Source organism: Cotesia typhae, unplaced genomic scaffold, assembly GCF_013202065.1.
Source record: "Cotesia typhae breed Kobodo isofemale line unplaced genomic scaffold, CoteBio_Ctyphae contig_9, whole genome shotgun sequence".
Classification (NCBI taxonomy): domain Eukaryota; kingdom Metazoa; phylum Arthropoda; class Insecta; order Hymenoptera; family Braconidae; genus Cotesia; species Cotesia typhae.
In genome coordinates this window covers 987,695-1,006,519 of record NW_027423770.1, presented here as the reverse complement: position 1 = coordinate 1,006,519, position 18,825 = coordinate 987,695, and the positions used below count along the sequence as shown (strand labels likewise).

The 18,825-nt window shown below is 32.1% G+C and overlaps 3 protein-coding genes across 8 annotated transcripts in view; 1 reads left to right on the top strand and 2 right to left on the bottom strand.

The window, feature by feature from the left end:
• LOC141533470 (dystrobrevin beta) overlaps positions 1-18,825 on the bottom strand; it is a 633,463-nt gene that overhangs the window by 608,536 nt on the left and 6,102 nt on the right. The window lies entirely within an intron of this gene.
• Positions 2,135-5,616, bottom strand: LOC141533478 (uncharacterized). The gene is made up of 3 exons (XM_074252388.1): positions 5,598-5,616; positions 4,114-4,395; positions 2,135-4,026 (listed from the first exon to the last, which is right to left on the bottom strand). The coding sequence occupies exon 3, from the start codon at positions 3,747-3,749 to the stop codon at positions 2,565-2,567; it is 1,185 nt and encodes a 394-aa protein (XP_074108489.1). The 5' UTR covers positions 3,750-4,026; positions 4,114-4,395; positions 5,598-5,616; the 3' UTR covers positions 2,135-2,564.
• LOC141533526 (uncharacterized) lies at positions 15,123-17,073 on the top strand. The gene is made up of 2 exons (XM_074252447.1): positions 15,123-15,315; positions 15,469-17,073. The coding sequence occupies exon 2, from the start codon at positions 16,086-16,088 to the stop codon at positions 16,653-16,655; it is 570 nt and encodes a 189-aa protein (XP_074108548.1). The 5' UTR covers positions 15,123-15,315; positions 15,469-16,085; the 3' UTR covers positions 16,656-17,073.

The following is an 18,825-nucleotide window of genomic DNA, read 5'->3' as shown; positions in this document are numbered from 1 at the left end:
ATTATCATTGATTTTCCTTGGAGAAATGCCTCAAGAAAAGATTTCTTTCAAACGTCCTGGTGCTGTTCATCATGCTAGATGGATGGCTAAGGCCATTTATAGTTTGAAAATGTATCTATTCAGAGATGAATTCAAACTCTCTCAGAAAGAATTGCATGGTCTTCGTCATTTCTGTATTTTTATAGTCACATTGTATTTAAAAGCTTGGTTTTCATCAACTTCTGCAACAACTGCTGCTTATCATGACTTGCAGTTTATGAAAAATTTATTGGAGTACAAACATATCAATCCTTTGATTTCTTCAGCTACGTGTGAAAAAATGATTTCGCACTTATGGTATTTGAGCGATGAACTTGCCATTTTATCACTGTTTGACGATGGCGTTCCATTAGAAGTAAAAAAACGTATTGTTGAAGCTGTTAATACTCGTGAAGGTACAGATTCTAAAGCTAAAAGATTTGTAATTGCTAAAAAGATTTGAATTCATTGGCGCAGAGAACTCTGAGTGACTTTGTGTCTAAAAAGTCATTAAATCTTTTCAAAATCTTCGATCTACCGTATGACTTTCTTGATATCGATGTTGAATTATGGCCTACTAATGAAAGTTATCTCGAAAATAAAGAATACTTTCAACAACTAAAAGTTGTCAATGATTCAGCAGAGCGAGCTGTTGCATTAGTCAGTGAATATAATCAATGCTTGACAAAAATGAAGAACAATTCCAGTACTTATTGCAAGTTGTCAAAGAACATCAAAAACATTCCCAAATTGTAATAAAAGAAATTATTTATAGTAATAGCGTACTGTTATGTTAAAAATATAGACAATTATATTGCAATTGATAATTCAATAAAAAATTTATCTATAAAAAAGTTAAATACTGGTTGTTTCTCACTTGATTCAATACTTTTCATATTAAATTTGACAAAGAAATATGTCATTCACTTCAAATTAAACTAATCATTGGCTATATGTCGAAAAAAATGCTCTAATTTCTTGTTTTAATGCAATCAAACAAGCTCAAGACTGAAAACAATATTAAAAAAATTGTTTATAACATTTCTTTATCGATCGAAACTCAAATTTATGTAAATTTTCCTGAAACTCATAGTTTAAATTAAAATTTATCGAATTATTGATCAAAAACTGGAAATATTGATATTCGTTAATGTTTGACGATGAATATCTCGTAACGGCTTCACTTAATCAAAAATCATAAGAGACCATTTTTGTAGAGCAGTAAATTTCCTACAAAATCATGAGTTCCGCAATCCGAAATAATTTTTTTCATCGACTTATAAAATTCATAATAAAAACGAATATTTTCCTTAAAATAGCCAAACTTCAACTATGAATATCTTTTAATCGGTTGAGTTTTTGAAAAAGTCATAAGAGACCTTTTTTGTAAAGCATTCAATTTCTCACAAAATCTATGCCACGGAATATTTTTCCAAGCAGTTGGAAGCGAGATATAAATTTTTTTATCTGATTATTCGAAAAAATAGAAACCCGCAAAGCGGAGGACCTTCCCGTTATAATTAAGAGCTTATATACTTGAGAGAATTCTTTTTAGGTGTCTACGAACCTATTTTTCAGAGTATAAAATCAAAAATAAATTATTCGATTTTTTTGACCCACCCTAGTATATATATATATATATATATATATATATATATATATATATATATATATATATATATATATATATATATTTATATATATATATATATATATATATATATTAGGGTGGTCCTTATGTTGGGTTTTTTGAAATTTTTTTTCACGATAGTTCAAAATCGGTTCAAAATCTATAAAAAAAAATCATGCCAAGTTATAGCTCTTAATTTTAATATTAACCCGCGCCCCCGACGGTCAAAGTTTTAAAGGAAAATAACATGGGAAAAGTTATATTTTTACTTTGGAATTTTTACGTCATAAACTAACCAACAAATCACATCAAAATATATTTTTTCTAATGCAAAATTTAACGGTCTACAAAAAGGTCTCTTATCATTTTTTGATAATTCTAACGGTTTTGAAGTTATTCGAGGTCTAAATTGAAACTATAATCTTTTTCATAGTTTTTTCTGGTCATTTAATAATTCAACAATCATAGACGGGTTATTATTCATATTAGATTACTTTTTTACTTATGCATATAATTTTGAACTATAATTTACGTGAAAAGTATTAATCAATTAAAGAAGTGTATTATTAATATTTTAATGAATCGAAAATGTACAAACATTACCATTTTTATTTTTAATTACAGATACTTTCATGAAGTTTTTACATTAGTTTTTTTAAGTGCGTCAGGCAACATTTGACGATGAACTTTATCCAATTGTAACACGTATTGCATTTGTTTTTCATCCTTAGTATAACGATTACAAAAATCTTGCACTAGTTTAACTCCTCTTTCAGCACAGTCATTCACAACCGATAGTTTTTAGCGAATCGTAATGCAGTTTTATAGTGTTCATTATGAGCCCATTCAGAAGGATGAATCTTTAAAAATTCTGTTTGTAACTCGAATCTATTGAAAAAATTGATCGATTCTGCAGTTACGAAAAGTCAATATCATTATATAATAATTCAGTTATGCTCTTAGTTTGAAAGCGTTTAACACTACATTTTTCACTAGTATAATCCAAGTCTTCTTCCGGAATATCATCAATCACAATTGTTTCTTCTTCTTTACGCAGCTTAGCGACAATTTTTAATTTTGTTTCTTGTGAAACTTCCTCATCAAAAATAGCCATGATTGCTAATTCTGGTGATAAATACCACAAGTGATTCATAAATCTACTAATTGCCACAGTAGCAAGATTACTGTTGATTGCCTTAAAGTTGTTGAGTTCTTTTATAAACTGTAGATCATGGTACGGAGCGTTGACACTATTTGACGACGAAAACCAAGCTTTAACATAAACCATTGTCACAAAAACACATATTTGCCGTAGTTTATTATCTTCACCTTTTTTCAATGACAATTGCTCCCGAAGCATGTACATTTTCAATATATAAGTAGCTTTTGCCATCCATCGTGCATGGTGACAAGCTCCTAGCTTACGAAAACTAAATTTTTCGGGGATGACACCGATAAAAACTAAAGTAAGCTCTAATAACTCTTTGTAATCATTACGAGGCAGTTGTGATGCAAGAGTTTCAGTCGCAAAAGTTCTAATAGATTCAATTTTTTCATTTGTCAAGATATTATCATTTTTCGGATCATCTAAACCTGTTTTGTAACTGAGTTTATTTAAATCTACCCATTGCTTTTGGAATCGGATAAAAAGTGGAACATTAGGACCAACAGTATTTGGAAAAACATCTTCGAAGACATATCTTAGGACTATTTCAAATATATGATGCCTACATGGAAGATACAACAAATCTCTTTCTAACAATTTTTCCAGTAATGCAGCAGCACCATTACGAAGGCCTAAATTTGAAGGAGTAGTGTCACAGCATATTGCTTTTACAGATATGTCGAATCCCCAGTCACATAATGTCTTATGAACTATCGAAGCTTGTGTCATTCCAGTTCCATCTTCACTCGTTGGTACACCTAACATAATTTCTTTACTTTCTGAAGTAATTATTACAGGCAATCGATGAACAGTTTCTGTATTTAACAAATTAGGTAATAATTTTCCATCCCAATGTACAACAATAGATGATAACTTTAAGTCTTGGAAATGTTTTTTTATTTCATTGATTTTGACTCTCGCATAGTAAGCCGACATCGGCGAATAGATGATCGATTGACAATAATGGAATTAATATCCACTTCTAATAATTTTAAATCGATAAGCGACTGACAAATAGCTGTAGTTATAAACACAGCATCTCTGTCGCTTACTTTACAACGGTCAAAAGTAGCTACAACTCTTTCGTTGAGAATATTGTGAGTTCCTCTTATATTTCTTGATTTAAATTGGCCGGCAGTAGTTGAAATGTATACTTCTCCACTAGAGACTGATTGAGCACTTCCTTGGCTTGATAAGAGTTCAACGTTTTTGTCTACAAAAAAGGATAATGATAAGACAAAAAATATCGTCACTCTAAAATAATAAAATATCAATGAGTAAGTTGATTATTATAATTTACCAAATAATGATTTTTCTTTTTCACTTTCCAATTTAGGTTTTTCGAAATCCAATTGTTTCTCTAATTTTTTAACACCAATTTCATCGTCATCGCATTTCGTCTTAATATTTGCAATAAAACCAATTCGTTCATCTGATCTCTGATTATTCAAGAATTCTTTGGAATTTTCATCAACCATTTCAAATACATTTGACGGTGCGATGTCAAATAATTTTTTTAATGAATTCATTTTGTTTTTTCACAGCAACTTCACCCTTGTGGAAATAATTCTCTGAAAAAACTCTTGAAAAGTCTTTATAACTCTGAATAAGACTTTTCGAAAGTCTTCACATCCCTAACTAAGTAAAGGAAAGACTTAATTAGTCTTCAAAACTCTGCAATACTCTTCAAAAGTCAAATTTTCCCTGCAATTTCGGAATTTCTCAAAGAGTAATTAAGACTTGATAAGACTTGTTCAGTTTTACAGGAAAAGAAGAAAATATTTCTTTTCAAAAAAATTACTTATCAGAATTAAATACAACTATAAAAAAGAAGTAATGCATGTTTTAAAAAAATTTTTTTTAAATAATATTTTCATCACGAAAATACTTTGATGGGCATCGAATCACTCATAGTTGAGCAAGTCAAAACATCATCAGCAAATGAAGTGCACTTGATGTTGGAAACAGATACTACTCAAAGAGTAAATCCAATCGGTATTTAATTTGGACTATCAAATATTAAAGTCAACTTTCTAGGTAGGAAAGAATTTTCTATCCACACGCTATCTGCTGGAATTAATTGATACCTAACATATTTTAGTTTACGAATTTACAGTTAGAATCTTTGAGTGTTCTTAGTTTCTAATAGGTGGCATGTGGTTAGAAAATTCTTTCCTACCTAGAAAGTTGACTTTAATATTTGATAGTCCAAATTAAATACCGATTGGATTTACTCTTTGAGTAATATCTGTTTCCAACAGCAAGTGCACTTCATTTGCTGTTGATGTTTTGACTTGCTCAACTATGAGTGATTCGATGCCCATCAAAGTATTTTCGTGATGAAAATATTATTTAAAAAAAATTTTTTTAAAACATGCATTAATTCTTTTTTATAGTTTTATTTAATTCTGATAAGTAATTTTTTTGAAAAGAAATATTTTCTTCTTTTCCTGTAAAACTGAACAAGTCTTATCAAGTCTTAATAACTCTTTGAGAAATTCCGAAATTGCAGGGAAAATTTGATTTTTGAAGAGTATCGCAGAGTTTTGAAGACTTATTAAGTCTTTCCTTTACTTAGTTAGGGATGTGAAGACTTTCGAAAAGTCTTATTCAGAGTTATAAAGACTTTTCAAGAGTTTTTTCAGAGAATTATTTCCACAAGGGACATCACCAATCAAAAAAATGTTTTGACGTAAACGTGATAACTCCATATTTAACTGATTACTTAAATATCGGATAAATGAACTCAAAAAATTTATTTATATATCAAAAAGGCATCAGTACTAGTAATTCAACGATTTTGATCAAGCTGAGAAATAAATGTAGGTTATGAGTAATCTGAGAATTAATTTTAGTGTTAGAGATTGAAGTAAAATCTAATAGATGGCGGCATGATCGGTTTCTAAAATGTTTTTAACCAGAAATCAAAATTTGAAATTGGAGTTTGTTGATATTTGTACCAATAACAATAAAAATCGAGACAGTAGGTCCCGAATTTCTTTTGTATCCAAAAAAAGTTAAAAATCTTTAAAATGTTCGACAGTTCAGGCTAAAAAAATGAATTGGTGTTACTATTATTCCAATGTTACAGTTACTTTGAAAATTTTCTAAACAAAAAAATCCAATGAGATTATAAAGAATAACCGGTTCATGATTTATGAACTATTAAATGACCAAAAAAACAGAAAAAACTATGAAAAAGATTATAGTTTCAATTTAGACCTCGAATAACTTTAAAACCGTTAGAATTATCAAAAAATGATAAGAGACCTTTTTGTAGACCGTTAAATTTTGCATTAGAAAAAATATTTTTGATGTGATTTGTTGGTTAGTTTATGACGTAAAAATTCCAAAGTAAAAATATAACTTTTCCCATGTTATTTTCCTTTAAAACTTTGACCGTCGGGGGGCGCGGGTTAATATTAAAATTAAGAGCTATAACTTGGCATGATTTTTTTTTTATAGATTTTGAACCGATTTAGAACTATCGTGAAAAAAATTTCAAAAAACACAACATAAGGACCACCTAATATATATATATATATATATATATATATATATATATATATATATATATATATATATATATATATATGTGACGTGGGAAAATTTTTCCACTAAAATTTAATAATAGAGATTATTTTTTTTTACGTATTAATTAGTCTATAAAGTTGGCTATGCTGATGGACTGCTGAGATTCGACGCGCCTGTTTCGCCCCAAGTGGTTTCCGGTCAGAAGGCGAAGCTCGAGGTAATTAAAAATTAAGCCGAACCGTGCCACATTATCAAAATGAGTATGAATGGATGCGTCCGAAATAAATTTACTATGTAATTAAGAGTGTGTGAGCGAGAGAGAGAGAGAGCGAATGACAAAAGCGACCGGGCGAACCCGCAGTTCAGTTCGCAATCAATGACCGAGGAGACATCTGGAAGCGACAACGATCAACGAGGGAAACCCGAAACCGGAATGGAATCAGAATTGACCAATGACAGTACGTTGAATCAGCGGGAGCACGCCAGGGCTCCACCTGAACGCCGAATGGAACATTAAGTTGGGAATCGACCAACCATCGATCCTGGAAATTTATCCCACGACTGATGATTGGACGCGCAGCTTGGTAGCTGCGCTAGCGAAAAACCACATGTTGCTGGAAAACGGAAAAGCCAAAAATTCTGGGCGAGATACCGAAACGACTGTCGAACGTTGTTAATTTGGTTATCACGATAAAAAGGAAAAATCGAATCGATTAGCAATTATTAATTGTGAAATTCTGAGCCGGACACCGAAAAAGCCACTGTTGAACCGCTGATAAATTTTTGTTGTTACGCTACGAAATAAAGTTAAAACGAATATTAATTATTATTACGAAAATTCAGTCGCTTACGTGGTGAATTTACTTAGTTTGTTGAGTAATTGTTATTTTGAGTGTCGATCCAGTCGACGCTAGAGTTTCTTTCGTGACTTGCTGTACTTTCTGTACTTGTCAACTGCCAGACAGTCAAGAATTCAAAAAAAAAGAAAAGAAATTTGGTCATTCCGACAACGAAAAATTCCGTGACGCCATCGCCGAGCGCCTCTGCCGCCGTCAGCACCGCCGACAACTGCTATCAGGAATTTCAAACCACCCTGGAGAGTCGACTGAACGGGGTAAGTGCGGTCGCAATTTGTTAATATTCCTGGGTGACTTCACCGCGGTCAGCGATTAAGTCGAGATCGAATGGGCCTATTACCCGTCCGAGTTATAATTTATATTTAATTATTGAATTTTTTTAATATCGAAAGATCAAATAATTACGAATTTCGTAATTAAGTCAGAAAGTAAAATCGTACCGAAATTCAGCAATTGCGTTGTTGAATTTCGGCTTCGGGGTGACGTCAGCCAGGTATTCGGTGCCAAAAATATTTAATCCGTTGTAAGGAATGTTGTGTACAGTGTCAATTTAATTGACCAAAGTTTGAGATTGCATGCCGAATAAAATTGGCGCGAACCCAGGTCCATCTACGAGCGTAACTAGGAACTATACCTCGAGCTTTGTCCCGTAGATTGCCCGCCGGGTAACAACAGTTACCGACGGTTCACTTACCCGCCGCGGCGGATAATTGATCGATCGCTTGTATCATCGAACCAGTATACGACAAATCGATGCTATTGATAAATGCGAAATTGGTTGTTAGGAAAGAAATACGAAACAGTATATTTTTTTTTTGTTGTTGATTTAATTTTTATTTAAAAATTTGTTATTACCAAAGAAAGGCTACGACAATTATATTTTTGTAATTTTTTTGAAAACTCAAATTTATTTGTTACGAAGAAAGTGGCGATAATTGATTATATTAATGAAGTCGAAATTTTTGTTGTTAGGAAAATAAACGCGAACTAGAACATTTTTTTTTCCGTCTCTTTGTTAATTTTTTTTGAATTGGTTAATACGCAGCGGCGACATTTAATTTGTTTTGTTGAGAAATTCGAAATTTGTTGTTACGATACGATAAGCGAAACGATTAATTTTTTTTTTTTGTGTTAATTTTTTTTATTTGTTGTTGGCGATAATAAAGCGAATGCAATTAATTTTCTTAATTCGAAATTTTGTTTGTTAAACGAACCAAGAATAACTCATTATTTGTAATTTCGATCATATTCAGATTCTTTTATTTTAATTGAATAGTCCCTGCGCATTACTTGTTTCTTTGAGCTGTCTCTATTTTTCTATTCTCTGGTGGTAAAAATATTCCGCCTCGATTTCTACACTCGTTCTACAAAATTTAGGATCTCTTCGACGTTGACCTGCCGCCCGACGACGATCAATTGCCGAATTCGAACCGTGGAACGTAAAGTTCCTGGCGCCCAACAAGCTACGAACCAGGTAAGCCAACATTTAGGTGGAACTCCCCGGCGCTGTCGACGCCAGCACCGTGAAGAAAACCCCATCATAATATATATATTGTAAAAATTTCGCTTTTCTGTCTAATTACCCCCTAATCAATTAATACACAAACTAAATTTTAACAACAACCTACAATAATTATTAGGGCACCAGGTTTATTATCTCGGTTCCTGGATCCAGTCCAGAGCAGAGAATACTTATCTTAAGGTAGAGAGAGTGAAGGAAGGTGCTATTGAATAATAAAAATTTAATTAACAAATTTAACAACTTAAGCACTCACTCACACACACTATAATCACTTAGAACTATAGCTAAACTAACGGCTAACCAGAACTATTTAATTTACTCTGCACAAAGACTGCAGTGTGACAGAGATCGTCTGTAGGAGTTCGTGAGAGACCGAGTCGAATGCCCTTTTGACATCTACAAACAAGACATATGCTTTTGCTGCGGCTTAGCGTAATCTGAAGTGTATAACTGATTGAAGGACAAACGCCGCATCGGTACAACTCCTGCCTGCTCTGAAACCCATTTGAGACTTCGAGATGATGCCCATGTTTTCCACCCATTGTGAGAGTCTGGCACGTAGAATCTCCGTAAAAATTTTCACGACGCTGTTAATTAGGGATATGCCCCTGTAGTTGATTGATTCCAGTTTATTTCCAGCTTTGTAGATCAAGCAGAGTGAGGCTGAAGACCATTGGTTAGGGGCCTTAGCAAAATTTAAAAGTGAGTTGTAAACGTTTAGAAGGTGCATTTTCCAGTTAGATGTAAGATACTTATAAAATTCATTGCTGATGTCATCCGGGCCAGGTAATTTATTAGGCTTCAGGCTTTTTAGGCAGTTTTCTAGCTCTCGAAGCGAGATGTCTAGATCTAGCTCCTCTACGAAGACTACAGGAGTCGTCAGTTGAACAGATCGACGGGGAAAAAGTAACTTTTCATAAAAATCATTCCAAACGTCAGCAGAGGAGCCGGAGTAAACGAATTTGTAACTTTTAAAGCTTCGGACAGCTTTCCAGAACAGGTTAGCATTTTTTACCCGCATGAAACATTCTTGAATGTTATTCGTTTGCTGACTTTTTTTTTATTCCAGGAGAGCCAGGTAGGAATTTTTCTGCTCGAGGTAGTTAAGCCTCACCCTATCTGAGAAGCCAGCGGCAGGGCATTTTTCAGGTATTCAGTAAGTTTTTTTTACTTTTTTGCTGTTATTCATTCCTTATCAAACCTCGGTTTTGATAGTTTGTACATTGTGTTTTCTTTGCGTTAAATAAGCATTTTCGCGAAGCCAGCTGCCTCACCGATGGCATGACTGAGGACTTGTATTTTCAGGTTAACGTCAATCTGATTGCTGAGCTGTAAGTCACCGGAAGCAGCCAGCTACATGATACACATGTTCTTGAGGACCGGTTTCCATTCATATCTAAGCCTAATTGTACTGGTTTTACTATTATTTAATAGTTTAATGCTGGATTTAATATCGATGATGACCGGGTAATGATCCGAGCCTGTGATCGTCGAGGCAACATGGAGGTCGAGAACAAGGGAGAGCATATACTGATTGACCCAGACTAGGTCGATTACACTGGTTCTGTTTTGGTTGCAGAAAGTGACTTTTGCAGGACAGTTACTAGATAAACGGCCATTTATCAATGTGTAATTGTTTTTCAACATAAATTTTCGGAGAATCTGTCCTCTGCTACTCACAAAGTTGTCATTGGTTTGTTTGTCAGTTAGAACGTATAGGTCTGCTGTTAGTTCCACGAGTATATCTTCAGTTGGACCTACCCTGGCGTTCGGATCACCTCCAATGATAATCGGAATAGAAACATATTGCGCTTAGAATTCTTCTAGTAATAGGTTGAGGTTGTTTAGCATACTCGTGATGTCTGAAATCGGGCTTGAGTAAATGGATCCGACTATGATTTGCTGTGAATTATCCAGTTAAACCAGTATAAAGATCCACCATTTTGATGTAGCGATTTCTGTGGTCAGGTAGCGACTTGCATCTGTGAGAGTGAAAAGACTTTCACTGCTACGACCTGCAAATTTGTCTTTGATTGCGTAACCCAGAACATAGTGAAATTGTCCGATTGAGAAAGAAAGTACGTGGTAGCTGAAATTAAGTGCGTTTCGTTAATACATATTATATCATAAGCTAAATCGTGTTTGCAATTGGTGAATTTTTGAAAGCCGTTAATTAAAAAAAAAAAAAAAAAAAAAAAACAGATACATATTGTAAATAAATTAGCGCTGGAATGGAGTTTTTTTGACTATTTAGATAGTGGGGAAGAGTTGTGGGGCATCCAGATCTGTTTCCTCATGACGTGGAGACATTGTGTGCTTCTTCCTGGGTAGAGCGGGAACTAGGAAAGACAGACTTGGATGTGGTAGTTTTTTCAACCATTTCGTTGTTACCAACAGGCCAGCAGTAGTGTTTATTGTCCGTAAGGACCTTTTGGTGTCTGACTATGGCTGTTATTCTCTCGTCTTTGGCTTTTCTGGCATATTCACGATTGTTTTATTCAATTAGTTGTTCTGTTCTGGTTAGCTCAAGCTTGATAAATATTTTAGTGGTTCGTTGATCATTTCTGATGCATGGATTTAATTCTCACGTACCGCAAAGATGCTCACGTATCGCGTAAAAATGAGTACTTCTTTGGAATGCCATCTGTGGACAAGGATCGGCATAAATATTTAGGCGCGTGTTATTTGCTAAGACAACATGCAGCAAAATGTGGTGCTGATTTTCCGGGCCTCCTTCGCAGAACCCAGTTGCGAAAGCACGTTGCTACTAGATGCATCAATTTAAATTAAGAAGGCAATCAGGTAACAGACCTCGCTAACTTCATGGACCATCATGAGGACATTCACAAAAAAATATATCGACAACCAGTGACTGCTACTGACATTGTAAAAATCTCCAAGATTCTCCAGATAGTGCAAGGTATTCATGATACCAATGGTGATTCAACAGATGATGAAGCTGAGCCAAGCACATCACGTGTCACAATCAGTGAACCAAATGTTTCACAAAGCTACTCAGTTTATGGACCTGATATTTCAAGATTCAGTGTTCAGTCTCGTATCAATCAATTGTCTATAAGAACTAATGATTCAAGGCCGAAAACTTGGACAGTTGAAACAAAGTCAACTGTTTTATCAGCTTTTAGGAGACATTTAGAAAATAGGAATGTACCGTCAGGAAAAGAGATCCAAGGATTGATAAATGCACACGATTGTTTCAAAGGCGTTCTGTTCCACAAATGAGATCATGACTACATACATACAAAAAAAAAAATGAATTGTTAAGTTTTCGTTTTCATTTATGTTATTTTTCTTATTTTTAAAAACTCTATGATAAGTCTCCGGACTTATAAATTAGATTACAAAGATCTCATCATACTAGTTATTGTTTAATGTTAAAGTAAAACAATTTTATACTTTGTTTTTAAGAAATCTAAAATGCATAAAGATTGTAATAATAATTTCGAGTGGGTTCGAATCCCAAGCTGGTCTTAGAAACCATCTTGGTTGATATTTGACCCTCGCCGCTTAGATTTAAGATTTTCACAGCCCAAAAAGACCCCAACGTACCACTCCCAACAGTTAAAGTCGGCGATATGACCATAGCAGTTAAAACCGACTCTAAATAATAACCAAATAAAAAAAAAAAAAATAATTTCGTTATGGAAATTATTAAATTTTAATTTTCTAGTTTTCGTATTGATACGAACCGTTATATTTATATTTTTAAAAATAATAGACCGTGCTACTCATAATTGTACTCATTACTATTGTCTCAATTTTAGTTCGCTATTATTTTCTTTCTTATCAGATAAATATCAACATCTCATGTATTTTTTTGTTATTACAGAAAATTCTAATAAAGTCATCTAAACTATTAAAAGATTAATAAGTTATTCTTGAGTCCATTGATGTTATTAAATTTTATAACAATCCACACTTAGGACATTGTAAGTATAAATGAAGTAAACCAAGATATATGAATTTCACTGTTTGAACACTATGAGAACATCGGGCAACTATCGAAACATTTTCATTCCATGGAACAGTCATTATGAGGACATTGGTATGTGCTTGTAACGGTGAATATGAGAAATTAAAAAAAATTTTATTGATGCACGTTAGTTGTACGAAATTTTCCTTAGCTGTGTTTGGAGAGTGTGTTTCATTGGACATGAAGGAAAAGAAAAACAAATTTCTTCCAAAGTTATCATACAAACCGTTACAAGTATAAACCAATGTCCTCATAATGACTGTTCCATAGAAAACAAATATCTCTGTAGTTGTCTGATGTCCTCATAGTACACGAGCAATAAAACATACGGTAATCTGTAAATATTACTGTTTGTATACTATGAGGACATTAGACAATTATGGAGACATTTTCATTCTATGGAACAGTCCTTATGAGGACATTGGTTTGTACTTGCAACGTTTGGTATGGGGTCTCTGCCAGACATTTGTTTTTTATTTACCCATTTTCGGAAAAATATATAAAAATGAGGAAAATGACACAAAACACACGAATAGTACTTTATAACTTGTTTAAGATCAAATTGAATTTATAAAAAAAAAAAAATATGAACTTGATTGAAAAAAAAAATTTCTTTAATTACAAAAATTATTTTGAAGAATTTCATTGTCTTGATTGAAGTAGACAAATTTTTGAACTTGGAAATGTTTTGTGACTCAAGTAAATTTTAGTTGAATCAAAAATTTTCTGTCTTCATTCAAATTAATAAATTCTTTAAGATTATTATCTTGATTCAATAATTTCATGTAATTCAATTATTTTTCGTTTGGCATAATTTATTTCCCTTGAAACATTTATGACTATTATATATATAGGGGAGAAAGGGGTCAATTGAGCCACGGGGCAATTGAGCCACTCGACTTAAAAAATCGAAAAAATTGAAAAAATGCTCTATCCTCTTAGAATTAAATTCTAATGTGCCTACCTCATACATGATCAAAATTTCAAATCATTACAATCAATAAATTTTGGAAAATTGAGACTTTTGTATTTTTAGGTATGCAAAATTTTTTTTCGGCTGGTAAGAAATGATTTAATAAAATTTACACTTTTTGAGTATTATATAAAGTGTGAATTGTAGTAGCTGTATATACCTATATTTTGGAATCCCCAACGATGTTTATAGTATTATAATCATTTATTTATTTATTATTTACTATTATTTGCCATAAAATCGTGTGGGGTCAATTGAACCACTAGTTCCAGGGACGGTTGAGCCACGAACAAGCGCTTGAAACGTGCACGCGCATCCTGATAACGTAAAAAATTCTCAGGGAAATAAAAATGTAGCTTGTTATTGTTTTTAATTAAAGTGAATAATTATTTATTCAAGACTGTCAGTAGTATTAAACAACTGTAGTAAGTAATAGAGAATTTATTTATTAATATAAATAAAAATTAAGAGCTAATAGTTAAATATGTCGTTTACATAAAATGATTTTTGTCAAGTTGAGGTTATAGCCTAATATTGTGATGAACTTGATTAATAATAAATATCATTTCTAACTGTTAATGTCAGCCAGTGTCTATTTTTCACAGGTATTTTTAATGAATAATTTTTTTTTACAGATATTAGAATGACCCGTAAAAGAGTTAGAAAAACAAACCGTGGACAAGTGTCTACTGAAACGTATGAAGCTGCATGTAAACATACACTTCTCACAAAAATTAAGGGAGCAGAAAAAAAATCCAAATATTTGGGGGATTTTCAACAGGCTGTAACTTATACAAAAATTGTCGTACAGGAAAAAAAAAAAAGTAAATTGTAGATCTAAGTGTTTTGTTTTTGGATCTGAGTTTGAAAATTTTTTTTTGAAAATATTTTTCGAGTAATCATAAGAAAACCACCGAAAAAAAAATTTTCGAAATTTTTTTGGTTTTTTTTTTTAATCTACGGACGTGGAAAAAATTTTTTCGACTCAACCTCCATATGGACCGGATAGCTTGTTTATTCAGATTTAATTTCGTTTTTTAAAATCTCGATACGAGCATTTCTCGCTGAGATATCGATGTTTGAATGGAAAAAGATCATTTTGTCTTTGATTACCAATATCTCAGCAACCAATGATTGCACAGAAATTTTGAGGTTGGTTTTAAAAACTTGAATAAATTCTCTACAAGGATTGGCAATTGAATTTTGAAAAAAAAATTTTTTCAATCATTACATGAATTTGAAAAAGCATCCAAAAAAGGGCTTTTTGTCGTTTTTTGGAAAATCAATTTTTTCCACGTCCGTAGATTAAAAAAAAAAACCAAAAAAATTTCGAAAATTTTTTTTTCGGTGGTTTTCTTATGATTACTCGAAAAATATTTTCAAACTCAGATCCAAAAACAAAACACTTAGATCTACAATTTGCTTTTTTTTTTTGCTGTACGACCATTTTTGTATAAGTTACAGCCTGTTGAAAATCCCCCAAAAATTTGGATTTTTTTTCTGCTCCCTTAATTTTTGTGAGAAGTGTATTTTAGAAATAAAGCAAACAATTCGAAGTGTAGCTAAATTATTCACGGTTTCTTATGAAACTCTAAGGAGATACTTCATTAAATTCAAGAAAGGTGAGAGTTTGAATGCTAGCTATCATCTTTACAACAAAATGTTTACCTTAGAACAAGAAAAATTATTGGTTGACTATTGTTTAACTTCTGCCAAGCTATACTTTGGCTTGACCACAGTTGACTTTAGAAAATTAGCTTACGAATTCGTTGTAGCGAATGGTATCAAGTATCCTAGTAGTTGGGATGATACTAAGCAAGCTGGTATTGATTGGTGTCAGCATATGATGAAAAGATATCCAGAGATATCAATCAGAGTGCCTCAAGCAACAAGCCTTGCCAGAGCGATGAATTTCAATAAGCCAAATGTCAACAAATTTTTCGAGAATTTAAAAAATGTTAACGAGCGATTTAAGTTTTCTCCTGAAAATATATGAAATTTAGACGAGAGTTCGCTGACTACATCGTAAAAACCAGTTGCTGTCATTGCAGGCAAAGGTGTGAAACAAGTAGGGTCCATCACTTCTTATGAGCGAGGGACTCTAGTCATTATGTGTTTGGCTGTTAATGCGATAGGCAATTCAATTCCACCGTACTTTGTGTTTCCTCGCAAGAATTTTAAAGATTATTTTCTCAATGGTGGTCCTACTGGTAGTGTTGGCTCAGAGAATCAATCGGGATGGATGCAAGAAGAAGACTTTTTATTGTACCTAAAGCATTTTGTTAATCACGCAAAACCATCAGAAAAAAATTGAGTTTTATTGGTTCTTGACAATCACAGCTCTCATATTTCTATCTCAGCCATCAACTACTGCCGAGAAAATTTTATAACAATGCTATCATTTCCACCTCACACCTCGCATAAACTCCAACCACTTGATAGAAGTGTATTTGGTCCATTTAAGCATCGTTTTAATGCTGAATCTGATCGTTGGTGCAAAAGTCACCCTGGAGTCCGTATGACTATTTACGATATTCCTGCTGTAACTGCAGAAGCTCTTCCATCAGTAACAGCAGAGAATATTAAAGCTGGTTTTAAATGCACTGGGATTTATCCCTTTAACTCAAATATATTTTCTGACGAAGAATTTTCTGCTGCTGCTGTTACTGACATGCCATTGGTAAATCATGCAAGTGAAGAGTCTGGTGAAACAGCTCAGTCATGTAGTACTTCATCTTTAGCTGATGATGCTCCTAATACCACGACTTTACCCACAACTCCCTCAATTGATGACAATAATCGCATATTGCGGGATAAAACTAATCGCGAACAAGGAAATATTATTACTCCTACACAAATACGGCAATTACCACAAGCTTCATCGACTAAAAAAGCTAAAACGGGACGTGTACACGGTAAAACGGCGACTTATACTGATACACCGGAGAAATTAGAAATTTAAGCTAAAACCAAATCAAAACAACCAAAAACTTTACGATTTGATGAAGAGACAACCGATGACAATAAAAAAAAGAAACAAAAAGGATTAAAGTCAATTAATAAACCAAAGAAGAAAGTGCAAAAGAAAAAACAATAATTATGTGGTACAAAAAATTGTTTTCTTTTTATATCTATGTTTGTAAAAAATTGTTACTTCAGAATATATTAAAATATTTATTCATTGAAAATGTGCAATAATAATAATAAAAATTAATAATTAATATATTATTTATTGAAAGTTCGATTTCATACTTAAAATATTGATGGTTCAATTGACCCCAAGCAGTGGCTCAATTGCTCCTGAGCGGGGGTTAATTGAGCCATTTGACGCATTTGCGTAAATTAATAATTTTAAAAAATTCTCATTATTTATTGTCTAATTTATAAATTGATGATGATAGTAGACTTAACAAACTACCTTTCTAAGAGAAAAAAAGTTAATATATATATATATATATATATATATATATATATATATATATATATATATATATATATATATATATATATATATATATATATATATATATATATATATATATATATATATTAGGGTGATTCAAAAAAAAAGAATATTTTTTTTTTCGTTTGGTACTCTGAAAAATAGGTTCCTAGACACCTCTAAGAAAGCCTATCCAAGCATGAGTTCTTAATTGTAACGGGAAGGTCCTCCTTCTTACAGTTTTCTATTTTTTCTTATTATCAGATAGAAAAATTTATATCTCGCTTCCAACTACTTGAAAAATATATCTTGTTCCTTAGATTTTGTAGGAAATTGAATGCTCTACAAAAAAGGTCTCTTACGATTTTTTTCGTAAACCCAACCGTTTAAAAGATATTAACGGTTAAAGTTTGATTATTTTTGGGAAAATTTTTTATTTCTTATGAATTTTATAACTCAATGAAAAAAATCATTATGAATGATGAAACTCACAGTTTTGTAGGAAATTTACTGCTCTATAAAAATGGTCTCTTATGATTTTTCGATCAAGTTGAGCGTTTACGAGATATTCATCGTCAAATATCAATGCATATCAATTTTTCTAGTTTTTGATCAATAATTCGAAAAATTTCAATTTATTCTGTGAGTTTCAAGGAAATTTAGACAAATTTGAGTTTCTATGAATAGAAATATGTTATGAACTATTTTTTTAATTAGTTTTTAATCTTGGACATGTTTGATTACATTAAAACAAAAAATTAGTGCATTTTTTTAAATATATAATTCAATTTAGTGTGTTTCACATGTGTTTCACTTTTTTATCGAAGAATTTATTTATTTAATTATCTACTGCCATATAATTTTCAATATTTTCAACATAACGGTACACTTTTACTGTAAATAATTTCCTCTATTGCAGTTTGGGTAGTTTTTTCGATGTTCTTTGATAATTTGCAATAAGTATTGGAATTGCTCTTCATTTTTTGTCAAGCATTGACTCACTAACTAATGCAACAGCTCGTTCTGCTGAATCATTAACAACTTTCAATTGGTTAAAGTATTCTTTATTTTCAATGTAACTGTCATTAGTAGGCCACGATTCAATATCTTTATCAAGGAAGTCATATGGTAAATCAAAGATTTTAAAGAGATTTAAAGACTTTTTAGAAACAAAGTCACTCAGACTTTTTGCGTTAATGAATTCAAATCGTTTTTATCAATTATAAATTTTTTAGCTTTAGAATCTGTACCGTTACGAGTATTAACAGCTCCAACAATATTTTTTTATTTCCAATGAAACGGTATCGTCAAATAATGATAAAATGGCAAGTTCATCACTTAAATACCATAAATGCAAAATCATTTTTTCACAAGTTGCTGAAGAAATCAATGAATTGATATTTTTGTACTCGAATAAATTTTTCAAAAACTGCAAGTCATGATTAGCAGCAGTTGTTGCAGAAGTTGATGAAAACCAAGCTTTTAAATACAGTGTAACTATAAATATACAAATTTGCCGAAGACCGTCCAATTCTTTATTAGAAAGTTTAAATTCATTTCTGAATAGAAACATTTTTAAACTGTAAATTGCCTTCGCCATCCACCTAGCATGATGAATTGCACCAGGACGTTTGAAAAAAATTTCTTCTTGAGGCATTTCTCCAAGGAAAATCAACGACAATTCCAACAA